This window comes from Coregonus lavaretus (genome assembly GCF_964263955.1).
Source record: "Coregonus lavaretus genome assembly, chromosome: 13".
Lineage (NCBI taxonomy): Eukaryota > Metazoa > Chordata > Actinopteri > Salmoniformes > Salmonidae > Coregonus > Coregonus lavaretus.
The window spans coordinates 4326228-4349577 of NC_140000.1; the positions used below are offsets into that span (position 1 = coordinate 4326228).

Below are 23350 nucleotides of genomic sequence, written 5' to 3' on the forward strand. Positions count from 1 at the left end.
AACATCACTGCTCTAGAGGAGATCTGCATGGAGGAATGGGCCAAAATACAAGCAACAGTGTGTGAAAACCTTGTGAAGACTTACAGAAAACGTTTGACCTGTGTCATTGCCAACAAAGGGTATATAACAAAGTATTGAGAAACTTTTGTTATTGACCAAATACTTATTTTCCACCATCATTTGCAAATAAATTCATAAAAAATCCTACAATGTGATTTTCTGGAAAAAAAATTCTCAATTTGTCTGTCATAGTTGACGTGTACCTATGATGAAAATTACAGGCCTCTCTCATCTTTTTAAGTGGGAGAACTTGCACAATTGGTGGCTGACTAAATACTTTTTTTCCTCACTGTATGTAGTGTCTGAGGGTCTATGATTGTGCTGACGTTTGCAAAAGTGTGTTAGAGGAACTTGGCTCTGCTTGCTGAAACATCTGGAAAGCATTACTAAATTCCTGGAAAAGAGGATATGGGAAGATATGTGAAAAGCCAGGGATTGGGTATTTTAATAATAATAATATGCCATTTAGCAGACGCTTTTATCCAAAGCGACTTACAGTCATGCGTGCATACATTTTTGTGTATGGGTGGTCCCAGGGATCGAACCCACTACCTTGGCGTTACAAGCGCCATGCTCTACCAGCTGAGCTACAGAGGACCAAAATCACGCCATACTATGTCACATAGGATATAAATACCATGTCTTGAACAAAGGAGAGAATGTGGTGTCTGCTGTTGATGGTTATTGCTGTCAACAAAGAGTCCGCTTAGGCTGCACCGTGATTAGAGGCTTTTATTAATATCACACGTTTACAGCATAAGTTACAGACCCGCGGTGTCTGGAGAAGCACCTTCCCAAATTAATCTGAATGCTTCTGACTCCCCCTTTGTCTAGCTCCTACTTATAAACAATGGCAAAAATGGGTTGCTCCCTCTTTCGTCCAATCACCGGTCTCCCCTGGGGCGTCACCCTCCAAACGGCTACATTTGAACTAAGATAAACAACATTCCATTTCTTCATAAAAACATTTAACAAAGGCATAATCCTAATACACAACATTTCCCCCCTTCGAGACTAACTAAAAGTCTCGAAACCAAACAGAATAGGATTATGACAAGTAACAATTTATCTTATTGAGTATCTTTAACATTAAACCAAAAAACATTATTCTCTAGAGTGTAAATACCTTTCTATGAAATATGAATAACTGTTTATGAAGTGTGAATACATTACTATGAAATATGAACAAATCTTTATGGAGTGTGAGAGCGAAAAACCTGTCCGGCAACCTTCGTTCCAAATCCATCCATCAATCAAGACAGTAAAATTCTCTCACGGTCCCTCTGCCCCAGGCAACCACCTAGGTACTCCCGATAAACTCATAAACAATGTAAATGCATTTGAAACTATGATGCAATTAAACACACATGTAAGCCCCTGCAAACAAAATCCTATCCAAAAAATATCCACTCTAAGGCTGGTCAACCCATTGGACCCTATAGTGGACCTCTCCCTGCCTAGACTCCCTGTCCCTAAGCATCAACGAAATAAACAAAAACATCTAAGATCCCCACATGTATTCAATAACATCAAATATCATTCTACAAAAATTAATACGTAAGAGTATGACACAAATTATGTATTACACATGAAATATGTCTATATTTCATTGCAGACACTGGAATGTAGTCCACTACACTTCATCTCCCCGTAGTCTCGACTTCCAATGGATTGTTGATGATGGAATCGGAATCTTTCCACACCCTCTTTGTTTCATCTCCTCCAGTCATTGTCCTTTCACATTGTCCCTTCATATTGTCCTTGTTTGAGTATTTCAATCTCCACATATTCCCCCAAATGCTTCTGGAAGAAAAGAAAAGACCAAACAGTATCTTTTGCAAAACAACACTTTCAAATTAAACATCAATATCAACTAAGAATATAAAAATGATATATAAATGATATCAACTAAGAATATAAAAATGATATATAAATGATGTATGAATCACATTATCCTATTCCCCCCTTTTGATTCATAAAATCATACTAAAAATCACACTAATATTGAAAAAAATTGAAAAATGATCAAATAATCAAAAAGGATATTTATCCATTAGTACTCCATCCAGACCCCCTTGTCCATCTTCATCCAGATCAGGAACAGTCAACAACGGCATCTGAGTGTTGTCTCCAGGCATCACAACACCAACCCATCTTAATATCATAGCTTTTGCAAAGGTCAGTAACAAAGTACAAAAGCAAAACATCACACACAACGCTATCAGAGCTGCAACTAAAATCTGAACCATCACTGCTCCTATTGGGCCTAACTGATCTTGCAACCAAGACTTCGCTGACCATCCAGCTCCCTCAGATCTACCAAATGCATCCCTTATATTCTTCAACGCATCTATAACACTCGTGATATTATCGGAACTATCTGGGATCAAAGTATAACAATCATCCCCCGTCAGATTCATAGCCAAACATAAGCCACCTTGTTTTGTCAAAATATAGTCAAGAGCCATGTCATGTTTCAACAGCGTCAGTCTGTGACTTCTTTGAGTATTTGACAGAAGGTTAAACCCTCTTATTGTTTCATTCGCAAACCCCTGCAAAGTATATGTAATATTATCAATATGATCTGCCAAAAATGTTACACCATACCATGGAAAAAGACAGAGTCCCCACTTCTCTCCCAGACTTATTCTCCAATGGTAGGCTTCAAGATTATTAAATGTAGCCATGTCTCTTTTCACCCTATTTTCAACTCTAGTTTCAGATTGATCTGTGTTCGGTGCTACCCCTCTTTTAATGGTAAAAACCTCATATGGAAGCTTCAACGTCGACATGTAACAACATCCTGTCCATCCATAGGGTAAGAATATATATGCTTTATCACCACAAACCCACCAAATATCTCTAAAATTCCCAATAGTTACATTGACAGGCAAAAGCTGATCTTTCACCATCAAAGTCCTGCTCTTCTTACTACCTGGTACATAAAAAATTACATTATATTTGTCCTCTCTAACCTTATGTTCGTGCTTATCCAAAGTCATCATATAATCATCACAATCTGATATTCCCATGAACATACCCTTTACATCATCTGTTTTATTAGAACAAAAACAACTTTTAGCCCTCACTGCTTTCACCTCAAATGCTTCAGGGTTCGCTGTTACCTGACTTTCTTTACCATCCAACAAATTCACATAGGGTAATTCATTTAACCAAGAACACCTATACCTAGGCTTAAACAAATGTTGTGACAACGACATTACTTTATCTGTCAATGCTCGTTGCTGATACAACAGTCATGACAAAGCATAAGATTGACACATACTTGATAGCGGTTGAGCAACCGTCTCTAAAATGGAACCCCACGTCTCTGGTGCTGGAATTCTCAACAGACATGGACCCTCAAGATTCCTCACTGATCTTACAGAATGAGTTAACTGCTGGAACCAAAGATTTCTCCCTGCCCACTCATCTTTAATCTTTAAAACAGACGAATCAAATCCATATGCTTTCCATTTAGCTTCTCTTTTCCCTAACGAGCGGTATTGATCAGATGTATCTTCTGATGTTAAGTTGAATCCAAAGAACTCATCCTGTACCTCCATGATATTATCCTGTACTATTTCAGATGAACCTATATTGTTCTCTACCACTATTTGCTTAGTCATTTCTGCTACATCCTTTACTTTTAGAAAAGTTGTTGTCGGTGTCGGTGTCATACTTCCTACATTTGTTATTGCCGTCGTACCATTAAATCCTTCTAAAGTTACCATTAAAGTAGTTGATTTAGTTGATGAATTAACACCCTTAATTACTTCTAGTGGGAAAGTTACCGATATACTCTGTGTATTATTTATTGTTGGAGTGACTACTGTAATACATTTTATCCTGAACTCCTTCGGTGACTGTGGAGGCTACAACAGACCTCAATTTTTCCATTATAAGCGTTATTTTACGAACTACATAGCCTTTTAACCAATAATTCTTAACCGGAACAAATTTTAATGCTTGCACTAGATAAGTACACATATATTCTCCCTGATCTTTATCTGTAACATCACGCAAAATAAGTGATCACTAATAACCCTCTTCCCCTCCATATTGTTGTACAAAATATACTTCCTTTGACTAGGGGGCACCGCTTCTACATCTGGTCCTGATAACAATACTTCTTCTCCATAATTATCTCTCCATGTGGGAGGAACGTCCCCTCCCCCACTCCATCTCTCACAGCTACACGGAAGATGAGCTGTCTCACCCGTCCTAACCTCAATAACAGTCTTTTCTTCTAAAATTGGTGCTGGAGCTATTGGTTCCCTTGTAATCGAATGCGATATATTTATGGCTTTAATAACTGTCAATGTTGAAAGAGTTAAATTGCTTCCCACTGTTGTTATAACAGACTGAAGTGTTGGTGTCATTGTTGTTACTTCATCCCTAGTTTTCGTAACGTTTTGGTCTGACTTTTCTCCTAACTGGTCTAGGCCTACTTTGTCTAACTGAATCACTAACTTCTCCTGTAACAGAGTTGTCCTTGGTGGTCTCTGCTGCTTCACATTCCACTGAAATATTCCCTGTTGCTTCTGGGACGTATTGAAAATCAATTTCCCCAAATCCCCTTTCCTTTCCATCCCCTGCATAGTCATCTCTGGCATCATCAGAAGTGTCACCATTATCAACGTTATCCCCAACATTGACAATCTCTCCCTCTTCCTGTTCTCCCCTATCTCCATCCTCTCTCTCTGCGCGTGGCACCTCTTCTGTAGGCGCTTTAACACAATGTGACAAATGATACCACGTAGGAGACCCCTTAACCTGGACAGCTGTTCCAGTACTACGAACCACTTCAAATGGTCCTTCACGACGTTCGTTATACCACTTCCTTCTGAATACCTTTACGAATACTTTGTCTCCCGGTTGTACTGTATTCCTCTTATCCTCCTCAAGCGCCTTCTGCACCTCTTCTTGTCTTTGCCTGTCAGAAACATATGTGGACAACTTTTTATGAAAATTGGCCATATATGTAACGTACGCTCTCATTTCATCTTCCAACAGAGCCAAGCTTGGACCCTTTCCGCTTGTTCGCAAACAAGGCGTAGGCATCCTTCTTCCTGTTACCAACTCATGGGGCGTCATACGTAGATCACGTAACTCACTTGAGCGACACACCATTAGTGCTAAAGGAAGCGCCGCTATCCAGTTTAGACCTGTATGTTGACAAATTTTCACAATGCGATTTTTCAAGACACCGTTCATTCTTTCACACATCCCTTGACTTTGTGGGTGATAAACTGCTCCAAGACGTTGCTTAATTCCCAATTTTTGCAACATCAATTTAACTGATTTATCCACAAATTCCCTTCCATTGTCTGAGGATATTCGATCGGGTAATCCCCACCTGCTTATGACTTCTTTACACAAGAACTTGGCAACCGACGCTTGGTTGGACAAGCTTCCATCCATCGTGAAAATCTATCTACAACCACCAACATGTATCTTTTCCCATCAACTGGTTTTATCATATCAACAAAGTCAATAACCAACTCACGCATAGGACCCCTTGGTGTAGGAATGTAACCTGGATGAACAGGTATCCCTCTTCGAACATTATTTTTAAGACAGATAGTGCACCTTCCTATCATATAATCAATTTGTTCAAACAAATATGGAGCCCAAAAGCCATATTCCTTTGTGATCTTTCTGTTAACCTCCCCCCTCGCAACATGAACTAACCCATGTGCTTCCTGAATCATCAGACCTAAGAGGTCTAGAGGCGCTACTATCAACCCCTCATGGTTTCTCCACAGACCAGTAGCATCTTTGACCGCTCCTCGGTCTGGCCATAGCTGTTTGTCGATCATAGAAGCAGCTTCTTGCATCAAAATTACATCCCGAAGTGTAATTTTGTCTTCCAAGTCCACTACATGAGTGACCAGAAAAACTTTTCCCAATTTATCCGCTCCTGCGACGGCTTTTGCAGCTTCATCAGCAGCTTTGTTCCCTTGTGTCACTCTTGACATATCTGTCTTGTGAGCTGCACACTTAGCTATCGCTATCTCTTTAGGCTTCATCATAGCATGCAACAGTTTCATTATCTGCGCATGATGTTGTATCGGAGAACCATCCGTTTTTTTAAACCCTCGACCTTTCCATACTGCCCCAAACAAATGACATACACTATGTGCATATGCTGAATCAGTGTATATGGTTACTCGCTTTCCTTCTGCTAACAAACATGCTTCTGTTAGCCCCACAAGTTCAGCAAGTTGTGCAGACGCAGGCTGTGGTATTACTTCAGCCTTTTCCACAACAAATCCTGTTCCTCTGCCTCTAACTACTGCATAACCAGCACATAATTTATCTCCCACCCGATAGCAAGACCCATCAGTCCAATACTCCAGGTCTGCCTCACGTAATGGAAAGGCTTGTAAATCTGATCTAAGCCTCGAATATCTCTCTGCTTCATGGACACAATCATGTGGCTCACCATCCTCTGAAGTTGGTAAACTCTCGGCTGGATTTACTGTATCACATCTCACTAGGGTGACATCTTCCTGCTCTAAGAGCCTATGATAGTCTCTGAGCCTAGGCATAGTCAATGTATATTTCCCATAGTTCAGAAGATTTCTGAGACTATGATGGGTAAGAATTGTCACTGGGTAGCCCATCGTGACCGATGATGCTTTGTCATACATTGAATATACTCCCACCATTGCTCTGTAGCACAGTGGTAACCCTAATTCTACCTCTGAATAAGCAGTAGAGTAGTAGGAAATAGGCTGAGGATTCGTCCCCGTGCCTGTCGGTTGACAAAGAACCGCACACGCATATCTACCTCCAGTAGAAGTAGACACATATAGCAAAAAGTTCTTCGAGTAATCTGGCAGTGTAAGTGCAGGTGCCTCCTGCAACCTCTGTTTGATCGTTTCAAATGCCACATGGCCTTCCTGTGTCCAGGAAAGATGGCTATGGAGTTGACCACTCTCAGTACCCCTAACCATAGCTCTCAAAGGTGCCATCAAACTAGTATAATCCTCTACCCAAGCTGAGGAATAACCAGCAATACCCAGAAATGTCATCATCTCTCTGACTGTTCTAGGCTTTGGAGCCTTGCGAATAGTTTCCACTTGCCTGTCCGAAATGTTTCTGTGGCCATGAGTTATGTTTTGACCTAAATACACAACTTTCTCCTGGCAATATTGCAGCTTTTTCTGTGAAACCTTATGCCCCTTTTCTGCCAATACCTGTAGTAATTTAATTGAGTCTCTATGACATGTTTCCTTATTTTGCGAGCAAACCATTATATCATCCACGTACTGAATGACAGTGCTCTGCAATATCTGATCTATTCCTACCAAATCCTCCTTCAGTACTTTATTGAAGATATGAGGAGAATGCCGGTACCCCTGTGGCATTCTACTGTACTCATAGAATTGTCCCTTATATGTGAACCCAAATAAATTCTGACTCTCTACACTAAGTGGAACACTGAAAAATGCTCCACATAAGTCTAGTACTGTAAAATGTGTTGCATCAGGAGGAACTTGGGCTAACAAGGTATGAGGGTCTGGCACTTCTGCTGGAAAGTCAGTCACTACCTCATTTACTGCTCTCAAATCATGAACTTCACGATAAGTTCCATCCGGTTTTTCCACAGGCCACAAAGGCGTGTTACTTCGAGGGTTTTTTGTTGTCCTTAAAACACCTGCTTTCGAAAGTCCTTCAATTTGTGGTTCAATCCCTTGGATTGCTTCATCTTTCAATGGATACTGATTTTTCCATGGAGGTCTGGCTCCTGGTCGAAGTTCAACTTTCACAGGTTGGGCTGATTTCACAAGTCCAATATCGGTACTATGTTGAGACCACAACCCTTCTGGAACTTGTTGCAACATCTCCTCTTTCATAGAGTCTGAATCCATCTTCATATTGCAAATAGATTCATGTGTCATTCCTACAGCCTGTGGCTCTCCTTGTCCTTGAGCCGAAATCATTATTTTAAGAAATCGTTGATCTTCACTTCTCCAGATCGCCAAATTCTCTTTCAATGGTCTGAAACTAAGTTTCTCTGCTTCTGTCATCATTTCTCCTATTTGCTTTTGCTCATAGCCTTCCGAAGCCAACAAGGTAACATGTGGCACACTCTTCTCAATCTCAAATTCTTTATTCAGATAGTCGTCTGTGTTTATCTTCATAGCTGCTCCTTGTAGTCCTAAAATAATGCAACTTGAGCTAAGTTGAACATTCTTCGGTTGATGACTCAACCATTCCTCTGAGTGTGGTTGGGCAGCCTTCTTGAAATACTTGAGCGTACAATGGAATGGATATTCCGGAAGCCTCGCATCCGGCATATTTGCAACAATAAATCTCTCCCATATCTTAGCCTGCTTCATAAAATCTTCACTGAGATTTCCAATCCAGAATACTGACGACGAATCCATCTCTGTCATCATCGACAATTGGTAAACCTTTTCCTTTGGCATTTCTATCAGACAGCCGTCTGGTGTACATCTTATTGTACAGTTCAACTTACACAATGCATCTCTTCCCAATAATGCAACAGGTGTATGTGCTGATACCAGTATGGGTATTGTAATTTTCTGATCTTTATAGCAGAGCTCAATTGGTTCCGTAAGAGGAATCAGCTGTTTTACTCCCTCAAATCCGATTGTCCTAATGAGTTGATTGGACATAGGGAGATGTGTAGCATCTTCAGGCCGAATGCAGGTGAACGCAGCTCCGCTATCCGCCATCACTTCCAATGGTCGGTTGTTTATTTTCACCTCAATTGTTGGATATTTTTCCGGTCCTGATGCTACCAGCTGACACCCCCCTTTCGGATCATCTAGGCACCTCTAGAATCCTTGCTCCGGACCCCTGTAGGGGTTCACCGGTCCTCCAGATGATCTTGACTGGCCCCTGTATCTTCCTCTAAAATTCCCTCTGATGTTTCCTCCTGACCAATTGCACTCACGGACATAGTGACCAACCTGTCCACAATTATAACACACCTCTGGAGACTGCGGGAAGTATGGCTCAAATCGTCCTCCCCTTTCTAATCCTTCTCGTCCTCTTCCTCTCCAATTCTGTGTCTGTCCAGAAATTGGCTGTGGAAATGAAACTGGTACCGCCATTGGTGGCTGGTACAATTGCGGTTGGACCTGTTCTGGTTGAAGCTGTGGCAGTGATTGTTGATTTGGTGCACACTGATTCTGCATAACCAAAGCTTGTTTCTTATCCTTTTTATTCTCCCCCAGTTGTATTTGATTGAGTTTTCTGAGAGTTTCTTCGTCCTGCTCTTTCTGGTTGAGTTCCTTTTTCCTGTACAGATCCACTTGATGAGCTATGTGATCTGTATAGACACCTTTTGTCATGCTTCCAAGTCCAACCACTTCTGCCAGTTTGCTCCTTACTGGTGAGGGCAGTCCCATTTGCAGTTTAGCTCTCAAAATTGACTGCTCAATTTGACTCACATCTGGATCATTTCCAGTAATATTTCTCCACACTTGATGAACTCTTGACACATAGGCTCTCGGATTTTCTTGTTGTCCTAGCGGGTCAATCAGAATATTATCAGGATGCACATTTGTTGGAAATGTATCTTTCAATGCTCTCCACAGACGATTCCTACTTGCAGCCAACAATTCAGGATCGTTCACTGCAGTCCCTACATATCTAATGAGTCCAGCTCTCTGAAAGACTTCTTCCATATCTGGAATCCCAATGAGATTAGCCAACAGTCTCTTAACGTCTCCTATGGCTGACTGTGTTCCCACCGTAATTTCTTCCAATTTCGAAATCCAAGGATAGGCCCCATTTTGAAGAATAGGCAGCTTCTCAAGTATATTTGACATATCGGTATTTTGCAACGGCTTATATTCAAAGTTTTGACCTCGAATGATAACTGGTATCATTTTGCTCGTGGTCTCTTTCCTTGGCCTTAATGCATATTTTGTCTCACCTTTTTTGGATTCTTTTTTCAGCTGTTTCTCCTTCTGTATGGTCAGCGTCTGGAGTTCTTCCTCTAGCTCTCTTACCTCTCCTAAAGTCCTCGCGTTCTCCAGTTCTGATAAGCATCGGTCTATATCTCCTTCTATTTCTTCTGTGCCAGTCTTTGCAGGATAAACTCCTTTCGAATACACAGCACCTTTAGTCTCCTCTTTATCGCTGTCTTCATCTTTGCTTTCCTCAGAACTCGAATATATTGTATCCTTCTTCTTCAAACCTTCCTCAGAACTGGAATATCTTGTATCCTTCTTCTTCAAACCTTCCTCACCCCTTCTCTCCGTTCTGGCCAACCTCCGTTTGATCACAGGATCATATCCACCCATGATCCCCTCTAAATCACTCTGATCATCATCGTCCTCATCCAGTTTCATCCTACTTAACCTCATTCCACCCTTAGTTTTCAGACTTCTCGTTTTCTTTTTACTTTTGGAGCTTGGATGCATTTTTATGGTCGTTTCTGCTTGTCCTCTCTCTATTATTCGTTCATCTTCATCTCTGATGTAATAATCACCCTGCTGGAGGATCACTGGAAGCTGAGGATAAGCATCCCTAAGCTCTACTTCCTTCTCATAAGGTGGGGGTCTTTTCGCCGAATCCGTATGTGAGAAAGGTATACTGACTTCTACCCTTAGTTTCTCTGTCGACTTCTCTTCCTTTAGCCTTTTCTCCATACCTTTGCTTCCCTTATCGTTGGTATCTTTCATCAGTTTTTGTCCTTCATCTTCAAACAGCTTAAGAACACCCAGCTCCCTTTGTCTCTTTTCTTTACGTCGTTCCTTTTGTTTTCCCTTCTTCTGATCTGCCTTGTAAATTGACAGAAGCACTTTCATGATGTTGATGACGTCAGGGTTAAGAGTCCCTTCCACTGGCCATGGTTGTTCAATGTCAGGCCAACGTTTGTTCCATTTGCCGGATAACCTCGCAATACCCTTAACTAAAGGATTACTATGTTCAACTATATCAACCGGTGTAATAACTTTCATAGCCTTGCTGTCCTTTCTCCCCATTGTAACTACTCTTTTATATTCCTTTATTGTGAAATATTTTATTTGAGCCTATATAGCCTATATAGCCTATGGCTTCCCCCCTTTAATTATTAATATAACCTAAACAACCCCCCCCAAAAAAAAAAAAAAAAAAAAAAAAATTATATAAAAAATTTTATTCAAAGAATATTTTTAATTTAAAATAAAAAATCTATTAAAAAATCAATTAAAAATTATGAATAATTAACACCAATCTTTTATTTCTACACCTATCTTACCAATTTATCAATTAGTGGCCCACTTACCTTAACCCATCCGGAAAGTGAATACCAGTAGTCAACTTCACAGCAATCCCAAAAACCAACGACTTCCAATCTACAACCCTACCACACTCATAAATTCCATTGTTTAATATGCACCCAAGTATCTTAATTTCACAGAATAATGTCAGTACCTGCTTTCCAACCGAACCCCTAATCAAGCCAAGTAATGCACAGAGACTCCAAAATGCAAATTTTATTCAAATGATCAGTCTGTTGCCAAGCGTCTGAGAAATTGTCATAACATCAAACATCCTGTAGGGGCAGATTTGTAAACAAAAAAGCACTGGCCTGATTTTGACTGATCCTCTGCCTGCGTCACACCTTGTCACGTGACGCACGTCAGCCCCTCCTCTCTCTCTCCTCTGCTCTCGTCCTATCGCCTCTCATATGACAAGGGAACAAAACGGGACAGACAAGCATTTAAAGTTTATACACTTAACTAAGTTATCCACATTCAATATTCCCCCACTCATATTCGCTATAAGACTTAATTCAGAACTAAATAGCTCAATAACATTTTTATTTAATTTTTATTTATTTTAATCGTCTTTTAATTTAATTTATCATAATCCGTTAACATATATCTAATTTATAAATTCACTACATCTCAACAAATAGTTTCATTTTCGAACAACAGTTACTTTAACGATTTAGAAGATTCGTGTCCAAATATCTCTTGTCTGTGGCTATTTCTCTGTCTCCCCTGCCGCACGCAGGCCCACAGAAATATGACCCTTTACCCACAATCCCGTGTTGTAGTTTTAGCAAATCACCTCGTGTCGTAGTTTTAGCGCCGTAAAATCAAGCGCATGCGCAAATCAATTTAACAATACGATTGCCACACAATAGAACGCCAGCATTCTACCTCAGTTCTCTATTTTACACTTATAGTCAGACAATAACATTTAACAGAGCTCACATTTGCGTAGAACTCTGAATTCCACACACACAAACACATTTAAGAGGCTTATCCCATCGCAATGAGACCTCTAAGGACCCGTTAGCATGTAGCACGCAACACAATTAGCATTTAGCCTTAGCATTTAGCATTAGCCGCTATGTACAATGTGGCATGAACCCCAATCCAGCATTTAGCATTAACATTAGCCTTAGCCTTTAGCTAACTGTGGCCTACCACGCCCTAAGTAACCCTGCATTGTGCCTAAATCATTGTCCATTTATCCCCTGCTAACTTTATGCTGCCGTAAGTTATGGATATTATATGAGCGGTTACCCCCAAACAAATACCCCGTCGACTACAAGATGAGAATAACTTACAATATAACCGTCCACCTCATAGTTCCTAGAACTAACCTGAAACACCGAATGCATAATCAGGATTTATGGCCCATCCCTATATGATGGCCCCTTAACCTGGGGTCTTTATCAGATTCACAATGCCCTAATGTATACGCATATCTGGCTTAATTCCTACCATCGATTGCTCTAAAATTCAAATTATTTACCGTTTACCAATGAAACCACATTTTAGAATAATTATTCCAGACTCCTAGTCGACCGCAATATCCCCACATCAACAACGACCCAAGTACTTTTAACTGTACACCTTCAATGCCCTCTCATGAATCAGCGGAATAACTAATGCCCAAATTTTGTGAGTAATCTCACCTTTAAAGCCGGCTTGGGCAGTAGTCAACTCGCGACTCAGGAAGGGAACCAAGAACGATGCAATCAGAATCTCAGCGGAGCCTCCATTGTGTGGTGTCGCGTCTGCTGTTGATGGTTATTGCTGTCAACAAAGAGTCCGCTTATGCTGCACCGTGATTAGAGGCTTTTATTAATATCACACATTTACAGCATAAGTTACAGACCCGCAGTGTCTGGAGAAGCACCTTCCCAAATTAATCTGAATGCTTCTGACTCCCCCTTTGTCTAGCTCCTACTTATAAACAATGGCAAAAATGGGTTGCTCCCTCTTTCGTCCAATCACCGGTCTCCCCTGGGGCGTCACCCTCCAAACGGCTACATTTGAACTAAGATAAACAACATTCCATTTCTTCATAAAAACATTTAACAAAGGCATAATCCTAATACACGACAGGAAGAATAGCAAATCACAGATTGGGTCCGGCTGTTCTTCAGATATCTGCAGGTATCTGTAAATCTGACGCTGAAACTCTTTGTTATAATAAACCTTTATAATCAAAGTACAGTGTCAGCGGATCTTCTTATCATCACAGCATAATTAGCAACGTTGACTTGGACACCACACTAACATCAACAAAGAGGAGAATGTTCAGAATCAAGATGGTGGAGAGAATAGGTTTACTGTATCAAAGGTAGTGGAGGGGGATTCGGGAGAGGATGAGAAAGTCTGAAGCCTTGGATCCACCCTCTTCATGGAGAACTGAATGATGTAATCAAAAGGGGACCATCACGCTCTCCTAGAAGTTTGGTTGGTGTGTAAAACCCGTGAATTCAGATAAATAAAAAGGTGTGATGGGTCTGTGATGGGTCCGCGGATCATCACACCTTTTTATTTATTGGACCCATCACACCTTTTTATTTATTGGACCCATCACACCTTTTTATATGTAGAAGTGTCATAACAAGGACCTGAGACAACCAGAGACAATGGCAGGGTTAGGATTGGTCATATTCCCCTGTGGTGAGGAGTGGGTCCAAATTTTCTCAGGTTTTCCTTAACATAGTGATCAGCAAAATGTATGACCCAGGATTATCAATGCCTAAGATCATGAATATACTGTCGAGACAACTTCCTGTCTTCTCTGTAATGTTTATCTTGATGTTAAAAACACATTTTGGTCTGTGGGAAAAGTACAGAAAGGAAAAGTATATCAAACACTGGACTCCTTAGAGCTGCCGGTATGATTTACCTCCCACTTTGAGAAAACTGAAAGCAACGTAGTTTGTCTATTGTTACAAACTGCCTTCAGAAATACAGTTTACATGAGTTTCTATGCAATTTCCATGTTTTTATATGAGCAGATGTAGTGGTTGTGTGGACTTGAAAAAGGAGATGTAAGATATAAACATTTTGTATTTGTTGTTTTGTCATAAAAAAATAAAAACTCTCAAAGATCGATTATCAACAATTTGTCAATGTCAGAGAATGGAATATAACTGTTAAATCAATACAAATAGTCCATCAAGATACATGTAAACATAATAACACATCAAGCCTCAGATTTGGATTTATTCATTTTTTGGACAGTGTGCAGGTCTCCATCTCTTCCAGTATTGTTATTTTGACTCCTATGCACCTGCATCAGACACTATTGAGAGGTAAGGACTTTAAAAGAGCACAAGACCGCCTCTTATCGTTTAACATAATGACACATGCCATTGCATCACAGCAATTGCAGTGTTATATTGGGGCAACCGTGTGGAATATTTATACTTTTCAATCATATTACACCAGACACGATGTACTATACAGAAACAGCACAGATTTGGAGTACAATACGCTTTGAGTGTCATTACTGCATCTATATATACACAAAGACTTTGAAATGAGATGTCTGAAAGGAATCACTGGCTACTTCAGATCACAGACCAGGGCTTTGTGGTAGACTGTTCCTATGAGAAGCTTTCCTTCATAGGGAGCTGCTACAGAGGATCCTATGAGCACACTCCCGTCATCAGCATACACCTGGGTCACCACTGGCTTCTCAGAGTGGATGTCCTGAATCCTAATGACCTATATAAAAAAATAATATGATAAAGAATACCAATTTAAGCTTTTCGTAATGATACATGGTCTGTGTCCCAAATGCCCAAGGCCCATAGGCAGTGTACTATATAGGGAATAGGGTGCCATTTGGGACTGAGTGAGATCAGAGTGAATTTACACCTATAAAATAGTAGAACTAGACATGGAAAATGACGTACTAACCTCTGATCCAGGTGGATCCTTAGGGTCACATGCTGCTGCCTTTGCTCCATTAGGGTGACAACCCAGCCATATGTCACCTGTCACATGGTCCACCTCGATGTTGTCACAAAGAGACCCAACGGCTACAGACTGGTTGGAGACATATCATTAGGAATGTGATAACTGATTGTAATACAGTGGTATCTCTATAAACAATACAAAATATAATGTTGTGCCTGTAAAGAATTTTGCATTCATATTTTATGTATTGAAAAAGTTTCACCTTGACATGTACCAAGTCTTTGCTTTTGGTTATCTCAAAAACAGCAATCTCATGGTCCATAATAGCGGACACGTATAAATACCTGAAAAAAAACCCACATTTATTGTTTTACTGCATAACACACTTCCAAACAGGACAACAGATTTGTACATTTTAAACGGTTACATTTTCCATTGTGGAAACAAAGAAGGAACCTTTTGTCGGGCGACATGTTGATGCCATTTGCAGATAGGAAGCCATCGCCCACTGCCTTCACTCCTTCAGGGCTGTAGTAAACTACATCGGCCCAGAGTAGACCCAGGAAGACAGCCAGCATGTGGAGCACTTCACTGGGATAGGAGTGATCGTTGGTGGCATAGAAGCTCTCCACTCCCACAGCCACAATGTCATTCACACTGAGAGAGGAAAGGCAAAAACATACAGAGTTAGCCAAGCAGAAACAAACCACTGTGGCACTCTCACTGGTCATACTGTACAGTACATAGCCAATGTGGTTAATCCACATCATGTAAATGTAAAAATCTCACACCTACCTATGAAGGAGATCATGCTTTATAGTTTTCAGGTGCACAATGGTGTTGTCCTCTTCGACAAATAGAAAGATCTCTACCTGGCTCGTGTAATGTTGAGGGTGATTGACAACAAACAGATGGATGGTTTTATCTGGAAGGAGATGGGAGTCCAGCAGTGAGAAATATGCTCTCTACTCTCCCCTCTCGTGTCTAAGGCTCTCTATTGCTTGACAGGGAAGGGACACACACACAGTATTGTTCATAATTCCATAGGCAGTGGTCTGATGGGGTGTTCCTAATTTGGGATAATCGGGTATGGAATGGAGGGATTTGCTGCGACTTCTGATTTGAGTAACTAGAATAATTGCTGGCATGTTTTGCTATATACTGTACTGCACCCTGTGCGACATTTTCGAAACAAATTCATTTCGTGTGAGAGATAAATCTCCCATACTTTACCTGTCTCGTCAATGTAGATACTGATTCCATGGGGGTTGAAAGAGTCCCGGTCCAGGTCTCCTTTGATTGTCAGCTCCACAGGGGTCAGTCTGGGGTCCAGCAGGTCCAGGGTATAGATCTTCCCTGGGTCATCAGAGAAGGAGGGCAGTCCAGGATACTTCAAGCCCTGTGTGGGCGGTAATGATTTGACATGAGTGACAGGGCTAAGTCCTAAATGGCACCCTATTCCCTTTATAGTGAACTACTTTTGACCAGAGTAGTGCACTATGAAGGGAATAGGGTGCCATTTAGGAAACACTCAGGGTGTATTTATTGTATTGTTAAAAACAGCCGTTTTATTCTGTAAAAATAGTTATTTTATCCTAGGTGTGAGGGAGGTATGTTAAAAATGTAATATTATGGATTGAGGACTATGTTTTCATTATTCAATGTGCATTACCAGAATACGCTTGCCATGAAGGATCGCACTGATTTAGTCAAATAAGTCTCATCATGATAATGGATATTACTTACGGTGCTTATGATGGCCAGTCCATCTCTAAGTATGGTGAAGTCCTCTGCTCCATAGTCTGTACAAATAGGATTGTCCACATACCATTAGCAATAGCCTATATCAATGTGTTTTTTAAAAATCCCATAGGCCACAGGTCTTCATTGAATATAACATCATCATGACACCAAACAAAGCATGCTGTGACACGTTGATACTTGGCCTATTAGTCTAATGGACTTCAACCCTGACATTTGACCAAGTAGCGGATATACAGCCTGATCTCATCACATAGACTGAGATTACTTATTATTTTAAGTATAACAGGCTACTTCAACATTACATTGGTATCTATCTACATTTACATTTTAGTCATTTAGCAGACGCTCTTATCCAGAGCGACTTACAGTTAGTGAGTGCATACATTATTTTTTTATTTTTTCATACTGGACCCCCGTGGGAATCGAACCCACAACCCTGGCGTTGCAAACGCCATGCTCTACCAACTGAGCTAAATCCCTGCCGGCCATTCCCTCCCCTACCCTGGACGACGCTGGGCCAATTGTGCGCCGCCGCATGGGTCTCCCCGTCGCGGCCGGCTACGATAGAGCCTGGATTCGAACTAGTGGCACAGCTACCTTAGACCACTGTGCAACACAGAAGAACTATACTATATGTATTAATTAAAGAATTAACTGTTATAATGTCAATGTATTATTACAATTTAATGGACTAGTTCAGACATACCTATATTCTTTAACAGGTGACAGTTGGGGAGGCGTTTAACAGGCACTTCTCTGTTGGCAAGGGCTATTTCACTGCAAATTGAAGCCGGTTAATATTACTTTGAAGTGAAAGCAAAAGCAACACAGATCACTCTTAATTAAGTGTTTGACACTCTCACACAACTGCTCAATTCACCTAAAGTAGTTAACTTCAAAGTCGCTAAAAGCCTGTTTTTCAAATCTCACTTTTAATGTCTGAGGCCTCCGTTGACAGCTTCAATCAGGTCAATATTGTAAACGCTGATCAGGGAAATGTAACAATGTGTAGCATGATTCCGAAGAAGACATAGAAGATACACATGCCCTATAATGTTAACATGTTAAGCAACTATGCAGCCTACCTCAATTTAAGAAGTCTTTGCCCAAAAAGAGCTGCCAAGGCAGCAATGCAGATGGTCACAAGCACCCACTTCATGGCAGACAAACTCTTTCCCTTGGTCAAAGGTTATGAAAGCAGTGTGCAAAATGTGGGTGTGTTGTGTACAGGCAGAGTGCAGTTGCACAGTTGAACCATGGGGCGAGCTGTAGTTTAGCAATTCCTAGAGGGAGGTCAAATCTGCAGTCCCAAAACTGTGATCCCATGGTTCATGATGATGATATTGTCCACATCACTTGTTTGCTGCTTTTAAGGCAAATGAGTTGACAACTACACAACAGATAAGACTTGCATGCCAAATTAGCAGCACACATTTAATGTAACGATTTAACACATTTGCGAAGAAAACAATATTCAGGTACATCACAACTGAATCTAGTTCACATTACAAAGAGGGTAAAACAGCTTATAAAACACGTTTTCCATGTTAAATCAGTGAGACGTACCTGTAATTTAAACATAACTGTCAGCTTATTCTTATCAAGAAACCAATGTCATGCATTTCAAATGTAATTTACCCAGTCATTTATCAACTTTGTAACACTACTATTTATTGTTACAGGTCTCGTTCAGTGCACCAGCGGTATCTTTGACCTATCATTCTGCCAGCTAACTCCCAGTGATTAGACAGTGTGCAATTAATTAACTTTAACATATTTGTTTTTACCTGGCAAGTTGAACCCCACAAGCCACTGTAGCATTCAGTAGGGTACAACATTGACTGTTAACTATATTCATTGCATTTCTATCTGCAACGTTCAGTACGTCGAACACTTGCACTCTTCCGACCACAACCCATGTCGGATGGCTGTTTTCTACATAGAGCATTGGCTACTGGTCTACTGTGGCTAGATCACAGACCAGGGCTTTGTGGTAGACTGTTCCTATGAGAAGCTTTGCTCCGTAGGGAGCTGCTACAGAGGATCCTATGAGAACACTGCCGTCATCAGCATACACCTGGGTCACCACTGGCTTCTCAGAGTGGATGTCTTTAATCTGAATCACCTGTGAAAACAATATCATGAAATGTAGATGTATACCAGAAATGAGCATTACAGAGGGAACACAATAGAAAGACACCCACCCCGCTGCTTTTTGGGCCACTCTAAGTCCACTCCAAGTCCTCTCTAAGTCCACTCCAAGTCCTCTCTAAGTCCACTCTAAGTCCTCTCTAAGTCCACTCTAAGGCCTCTCTAAGGCCTCTCTAAGTCCACTCTAAGTCCTCTCCAAGTCCTCTCCAAGTCCACTCTAAGTCCTCTCTAAGTCCCTTGCTCTGGTGTGTTTCCTCTCTTACAGTAGCTGGAATGTACTGTAGTCCAGCACCATTTACCTATAGCATAGTAGAGGGGTGAATATGTGAAAACAATGTTGGTATATAGTACAGAGATACACTGCTGGTATATGATACAGAAAGTAGTTCACTCATGAAGTTACAATACGACACGGCAGGTGTACAAACCTCAGATCCAGGTAGATCCTTCTGGAATAGTTTCCAGCCATTAGGGTGACAACCTATCCACAAATCGCCAGTCTCAGGGTCAACATAAATGTTGTCAACAAGAGAGCCCACTTCCACGACCTGGTGACAAAGAATAATCATGTAAGCTATAAAAATAAAGAGAGTCCCACACTCTATATATAAAGTACCAACGTTTCGGCATCACTGTGCCTTCTTCAGGGTGTCTGAGAGCAGAGGGTGCCTTCTTCAGGGTGTCTGAGAGCAGAGGGTGCCTTCTTCAGGGTGTCTGAGAGCAGAGGGTGCCTTCTTCAGGGCACAATGATGCCGAAACATTGGTGTTTTACCCAATACATTACTGGGAGTTTATATACAGAGTGTGGACTCTCTTTATTTGTTTTTATAGCTTACAGTTTATTCGCCGTTAGTCAGCACCTCTACACTAAAGAATTTTCTCTGGGTGTGCGCCAGCTCATGCTTTTTAAAATAATAATATCATGAAATGAGTTTTAAAGGGCCTATTCTGGCTTCAGGTAAACAAGCAATGGGAGAGAATAAACATAGTATTTATAAGGCTTTCAACAGAGCAGCATGTTTAAATTGTCAAATTTGACTACTTACCAGGTGCAAAGCAAATATACAAATCTGCCATTTCTTATATTTTACCTTCACCGGGGCCAAACCGTTGCTTTCCAGTCGCTCCAAAACATGTATGTTGTGGTCAAGTAAGTCTGCCACATATATGTGCCTACATGAAAACATAGTTATATGTCACATAACATCACATTAGTTAGACCAACAGGTCTTATCATGTCAACATATGATATCCACTCTATAATCAAATACTTAACAGGTTTGACAGCATTATTGAACTGTGTGTACACATGACTGTACTCAAAGCGCTTTGAGATTCTTCATGTAATTTCTTTTTTTTTATGTCATTTTAGCAGACGCTCTTATCAAGAACGACTTACAGTAGTGAGTGCAAACATTTGAATACTTTATTTTTTATTTATTTTTCATACTAGTCACCCGTGGGAATCGAACCCACAACCCTGGCGCCATACTCTACCAACTGAGCTACACGGGACTGAATACTTGAATAGCGCTATAGAAGTTGAATACATTATTTTTCTAATGATTGTACCTTTTGTCAGGTGAGATGTTGATGCCATTGGCCATGTAGAATCCCTCAGCCACTACTTCGACCTCTTCAGGGCTGTAATACACAGCGTTAGACCAGGGCTGAGCCAGAAGTGCCTCCAGGGTATTCAGAGTGCCTCCACCAAAATACTGATCGTTGGTGGCATAGAAGCTCTCCACTCCCACAGCCACAATGTCATTCACACTGAGAGAAAACCACAGATAATCGTAAGACCGATTTACTCTAAATGGCATATTAAATAACTGTTTGATGCATAACAACATTACAAAACAATATGAGTATCCCACGCACAAATGTCCCTAATTTCTCCAAACTCTGTCTTGAGAGTAGCCAAGTTTAAGAGGATAGGCTATATTTCCATGTTATTACTCTCCCGAGTGGCGCAGTGGTCTAAGGCACTGCATCGCAGTGCTAGCTGTGCCACTAGAGATCCTGGTTCGAATCCAGGCTCTGTCGTAGCCGGCCGCGACCGGGAGACCCATGCGACGGCGCACAATTGGTCCAGGGTAGGGGAGGGAATGGCCGGCAGGGATGTAGCTCAGTTGGTAGAGCATGGCGTTTGCAATGCCAGGGTTGTGGGTTTGATTCCCACGGGGGGCCTGTATGAAAAAAATATATTAAAAAAAATAATGAATGCACTCACTAACTGTAAGTCGCTCTGGATAAGAGCGTCTGCTAAATGACTAAAATGTAAATTACCATGTTATTAACACTTTTAGCCGTGCTGTAATGTGAAACGCTACCGACAATCTAGTTAATAAACCAAATTGGTTTGAAGCAATGACATGACATTTAGCTCTTTCATATCTGTGAAGGAGTTCATGCTTTATGGTTTTCACATAGACAAGGGAGTGGTCCTCCTCAACAAACTGAAAGATCTCAACTTGGGTTTTTTGTTGAGGGTGATTGACCACAAACAGGTATACTGAGTTATCTGGAAAGTGATGAAAGGATTCAGCTCAATCAATTGATCAGTCTTGTGTTGTTGACAGTTCTCTTTTAACACAAGACGAGTGGAAGAGCAGCAGATACATTTCAAAACCTGTTTATGTCCAAAATAGCACCCTATTCCCTATGTAGTGCACTACTGTTGGCCAGAGCCCTATAGGGAATCGGGTGCCATTTGGGACACAGCTGATGAGTTTTATTTACCTGTCTCATCTGTGTATACACTGATTCCATGTGGATTGAAGGAGTCCAGGTCAAAGCCTCTCCCCATGCGGAGCTCCACTGGTTTCATCCTAGAATCTTCACTCAGATCAAGGGTGTACATCTTTCCAGGGGCATCTCAATAGGATGGCAATACAGGATCCTTCAAGCCCTAGTAATTCCAATAATATTAAGATTAAGATTAGTTCATAGATTGCCTAATACATTTATTTACGACCACATTTTTTAAGTTGCGTGTTTCATATGGGGCCAAATCAATGTTGTAACTCACGGTGCTAATAATAGCAAGTCCATTGGGAAGTATTATGAGGTCCTCTGATCCGTACTCCGTCAGAAATCACATCACATGGTGTGTTCAGATATGGCTTTACAAGCAAATAACGTTGGTAGTTACTTCATATAATACCAATGAACATGTGGCACAGAGCTTATAGAAACGCATGCCTTTTATATCCATGCCAGCACTGTTAAAGTTCCCAATGTCCTGTACATTCATGTGTACTGTACGTACCAAGGCTTTTGATTAGATGGCAGTTTGGGAGGTGTGTTTGGACAAGCTTTCTGGAAGCAAGAGTCCTTTTCCTGCAACATGTAAAATAAATTACATCCCTTCAAATGGTTCAAACTACAGAATAACACTGCAATTTCAACATAGTAGTTATGACTTAGGGCATTTATATGCATCTATGTACAAACAATCATGAATATAGACTAGTCAGATATCAAGTCTTGTATAGCCTCCAACTCCAATCATAGCCTCATGCTACTGTAACTTCAGCGTTGAGATCAGATGTATGCCTTCATTGGCAGACAAAAAAAAGGCCATGCTTGGCACACAGCATCGCTGTTTGTCAACAACATGAAGTGACCCTCCAGCTCTCAACCTTTAAGTTCAGAAAAGTGAAAATAACCCAAACCATTATTACTCGGTAATAAAGCACTGGCTAATAAAGGCAAGCTAAATAGAAAAACAGGTTAGCTTTCTTATCTTGCTTGCTGTCAACAAATCAACTTTTTGAGGTTGTTAGCAAAAATACCAAGTTGGCTAGCTAGCTAACAGCTAGCATGCAATTTTGTTACAGCTAAAAATAGATGCAAATACCTAAACACAGCCTACCTCAAGTTAATAACTCTCTCTCCAAGAAATGCTGATAAAGCAGCAACAAAAAGTGATATGAAAACCAGCTTCCCCATTGTAAATAATTAGAGAGTAGTAAATTGAGCAACTTTCGAGATAACTCCACATTTTCTGTTGAAGATCTGCAAGTCTCAGCCAGTGACGCCCCACCCTGGGAGGCGACCCCATCTCCCACAGACATCCTCACTGAGTGGCAACAATGTAACTGTAGTTGATGTAAAATGTTAACATGAGCACTAGCTGACGTAAAATGTTGCCGCTGAATGTGTATACCAATGATGTGTATAAACTCTGGATGACTAACGGGCGCTGTATTGAAGCCACC

The 23350-nt window shown here is 40.9% G+C and overlaps 2 protein-coding genes and 1 pseudogene across 3 annotated transcripts in view; 1 reads left to right on the top strand and 2 right to left on the bottom strand.

Moving 5' to 3' along the window:
• LOC311139833 (potassium channel subfamily K member 5-like) overlaps positions 1–13771 on the top strand; it is a 29029-nt pseudogene extending 15258 nt beyond the window's left edge. Inside the window, exon 6 of the transcript in view lies at positions 13573–13771. The product of the transcript in view is annotated as a potassium channel subfamily K member 5-like (transcript). The remainder of the gene's footprint in view (positions 1–13572) is intronic.
• Positions 13772–14493: 722 nt separating this feature from the next.
• On the bottom strand, positions 14494–18169 carry LOC311140776 (serum paraoxonase/arylesterase 2-like). The gene is made up of 9 exons (XM_084175999.1): positions 18062–18169; positions 17683–17753; positions 16959–17014; positions 16446–16611; positions 16008–16137; positions 15669–15869; positions 15475–15556; positions 15213–15341; positions 14494–15017 (listed from the first exon to the last, which is right to left on the bottom strand). Exons 1-9 carry the CDS (start codon positions 18133–18135, stop codon positions 14856–14858), a joined length of 1071 nt encoding a protein of 356 aa, XP_084032125.1. The 5' UTR covers positions 18136–18169; the 3' UTR covers positions 14494–14855.
• A 209-nt stretch (positions 18170–18378) lies between these two features.
• LOC311140777 (serum paraoxonase/arylesterase 2-like) lies at positions 18379–23269 on the bottom strand. Its single transcript, XM_084176000.1, is given in 10 exon segments — positions 18379–19101; positions 19556–19675; positions 20219–20300; positions 20700–20900; positions 21525–21651; positions 21870–22005; positions 22009–22038; positions 22159–22214; positions 22399–22469; positions 23005–23269. Coding segments are annotated over 10 exon segments (1074 nt in total). The 5' UTR covers positions 23082–23269; the 3' UTR covers positions 18379–18927.
• Between the last annotated feature and the right edge of the window lie 81 nt (positions 23270–23350).

Bases quoted from the DNA above. Each gene is read 5' to 3' on its own strand.
- LOC311140776 (XM_084175999.1), bottom strand. From the start codon at position 18,135: ATGAAGTGGGTGCTTGTGACCATCTGCATTGCTGCCTTGGCAGCTCTT. The intron at 17,754-18,061 runs GTAGGCTGCATA...TTCAATTTGCAG, and splicing joins CAAAGACTTCTTAAATTGAG to TGAAATAGCCCTTGCCAACA. The intron at 17,015-17,682 runs GTATGTCTGAAC...CTATTTGTACAG, and splicing joins TCACCTGTTAAAGAATATAG to ACTATGGAGCAGAGGACTTC.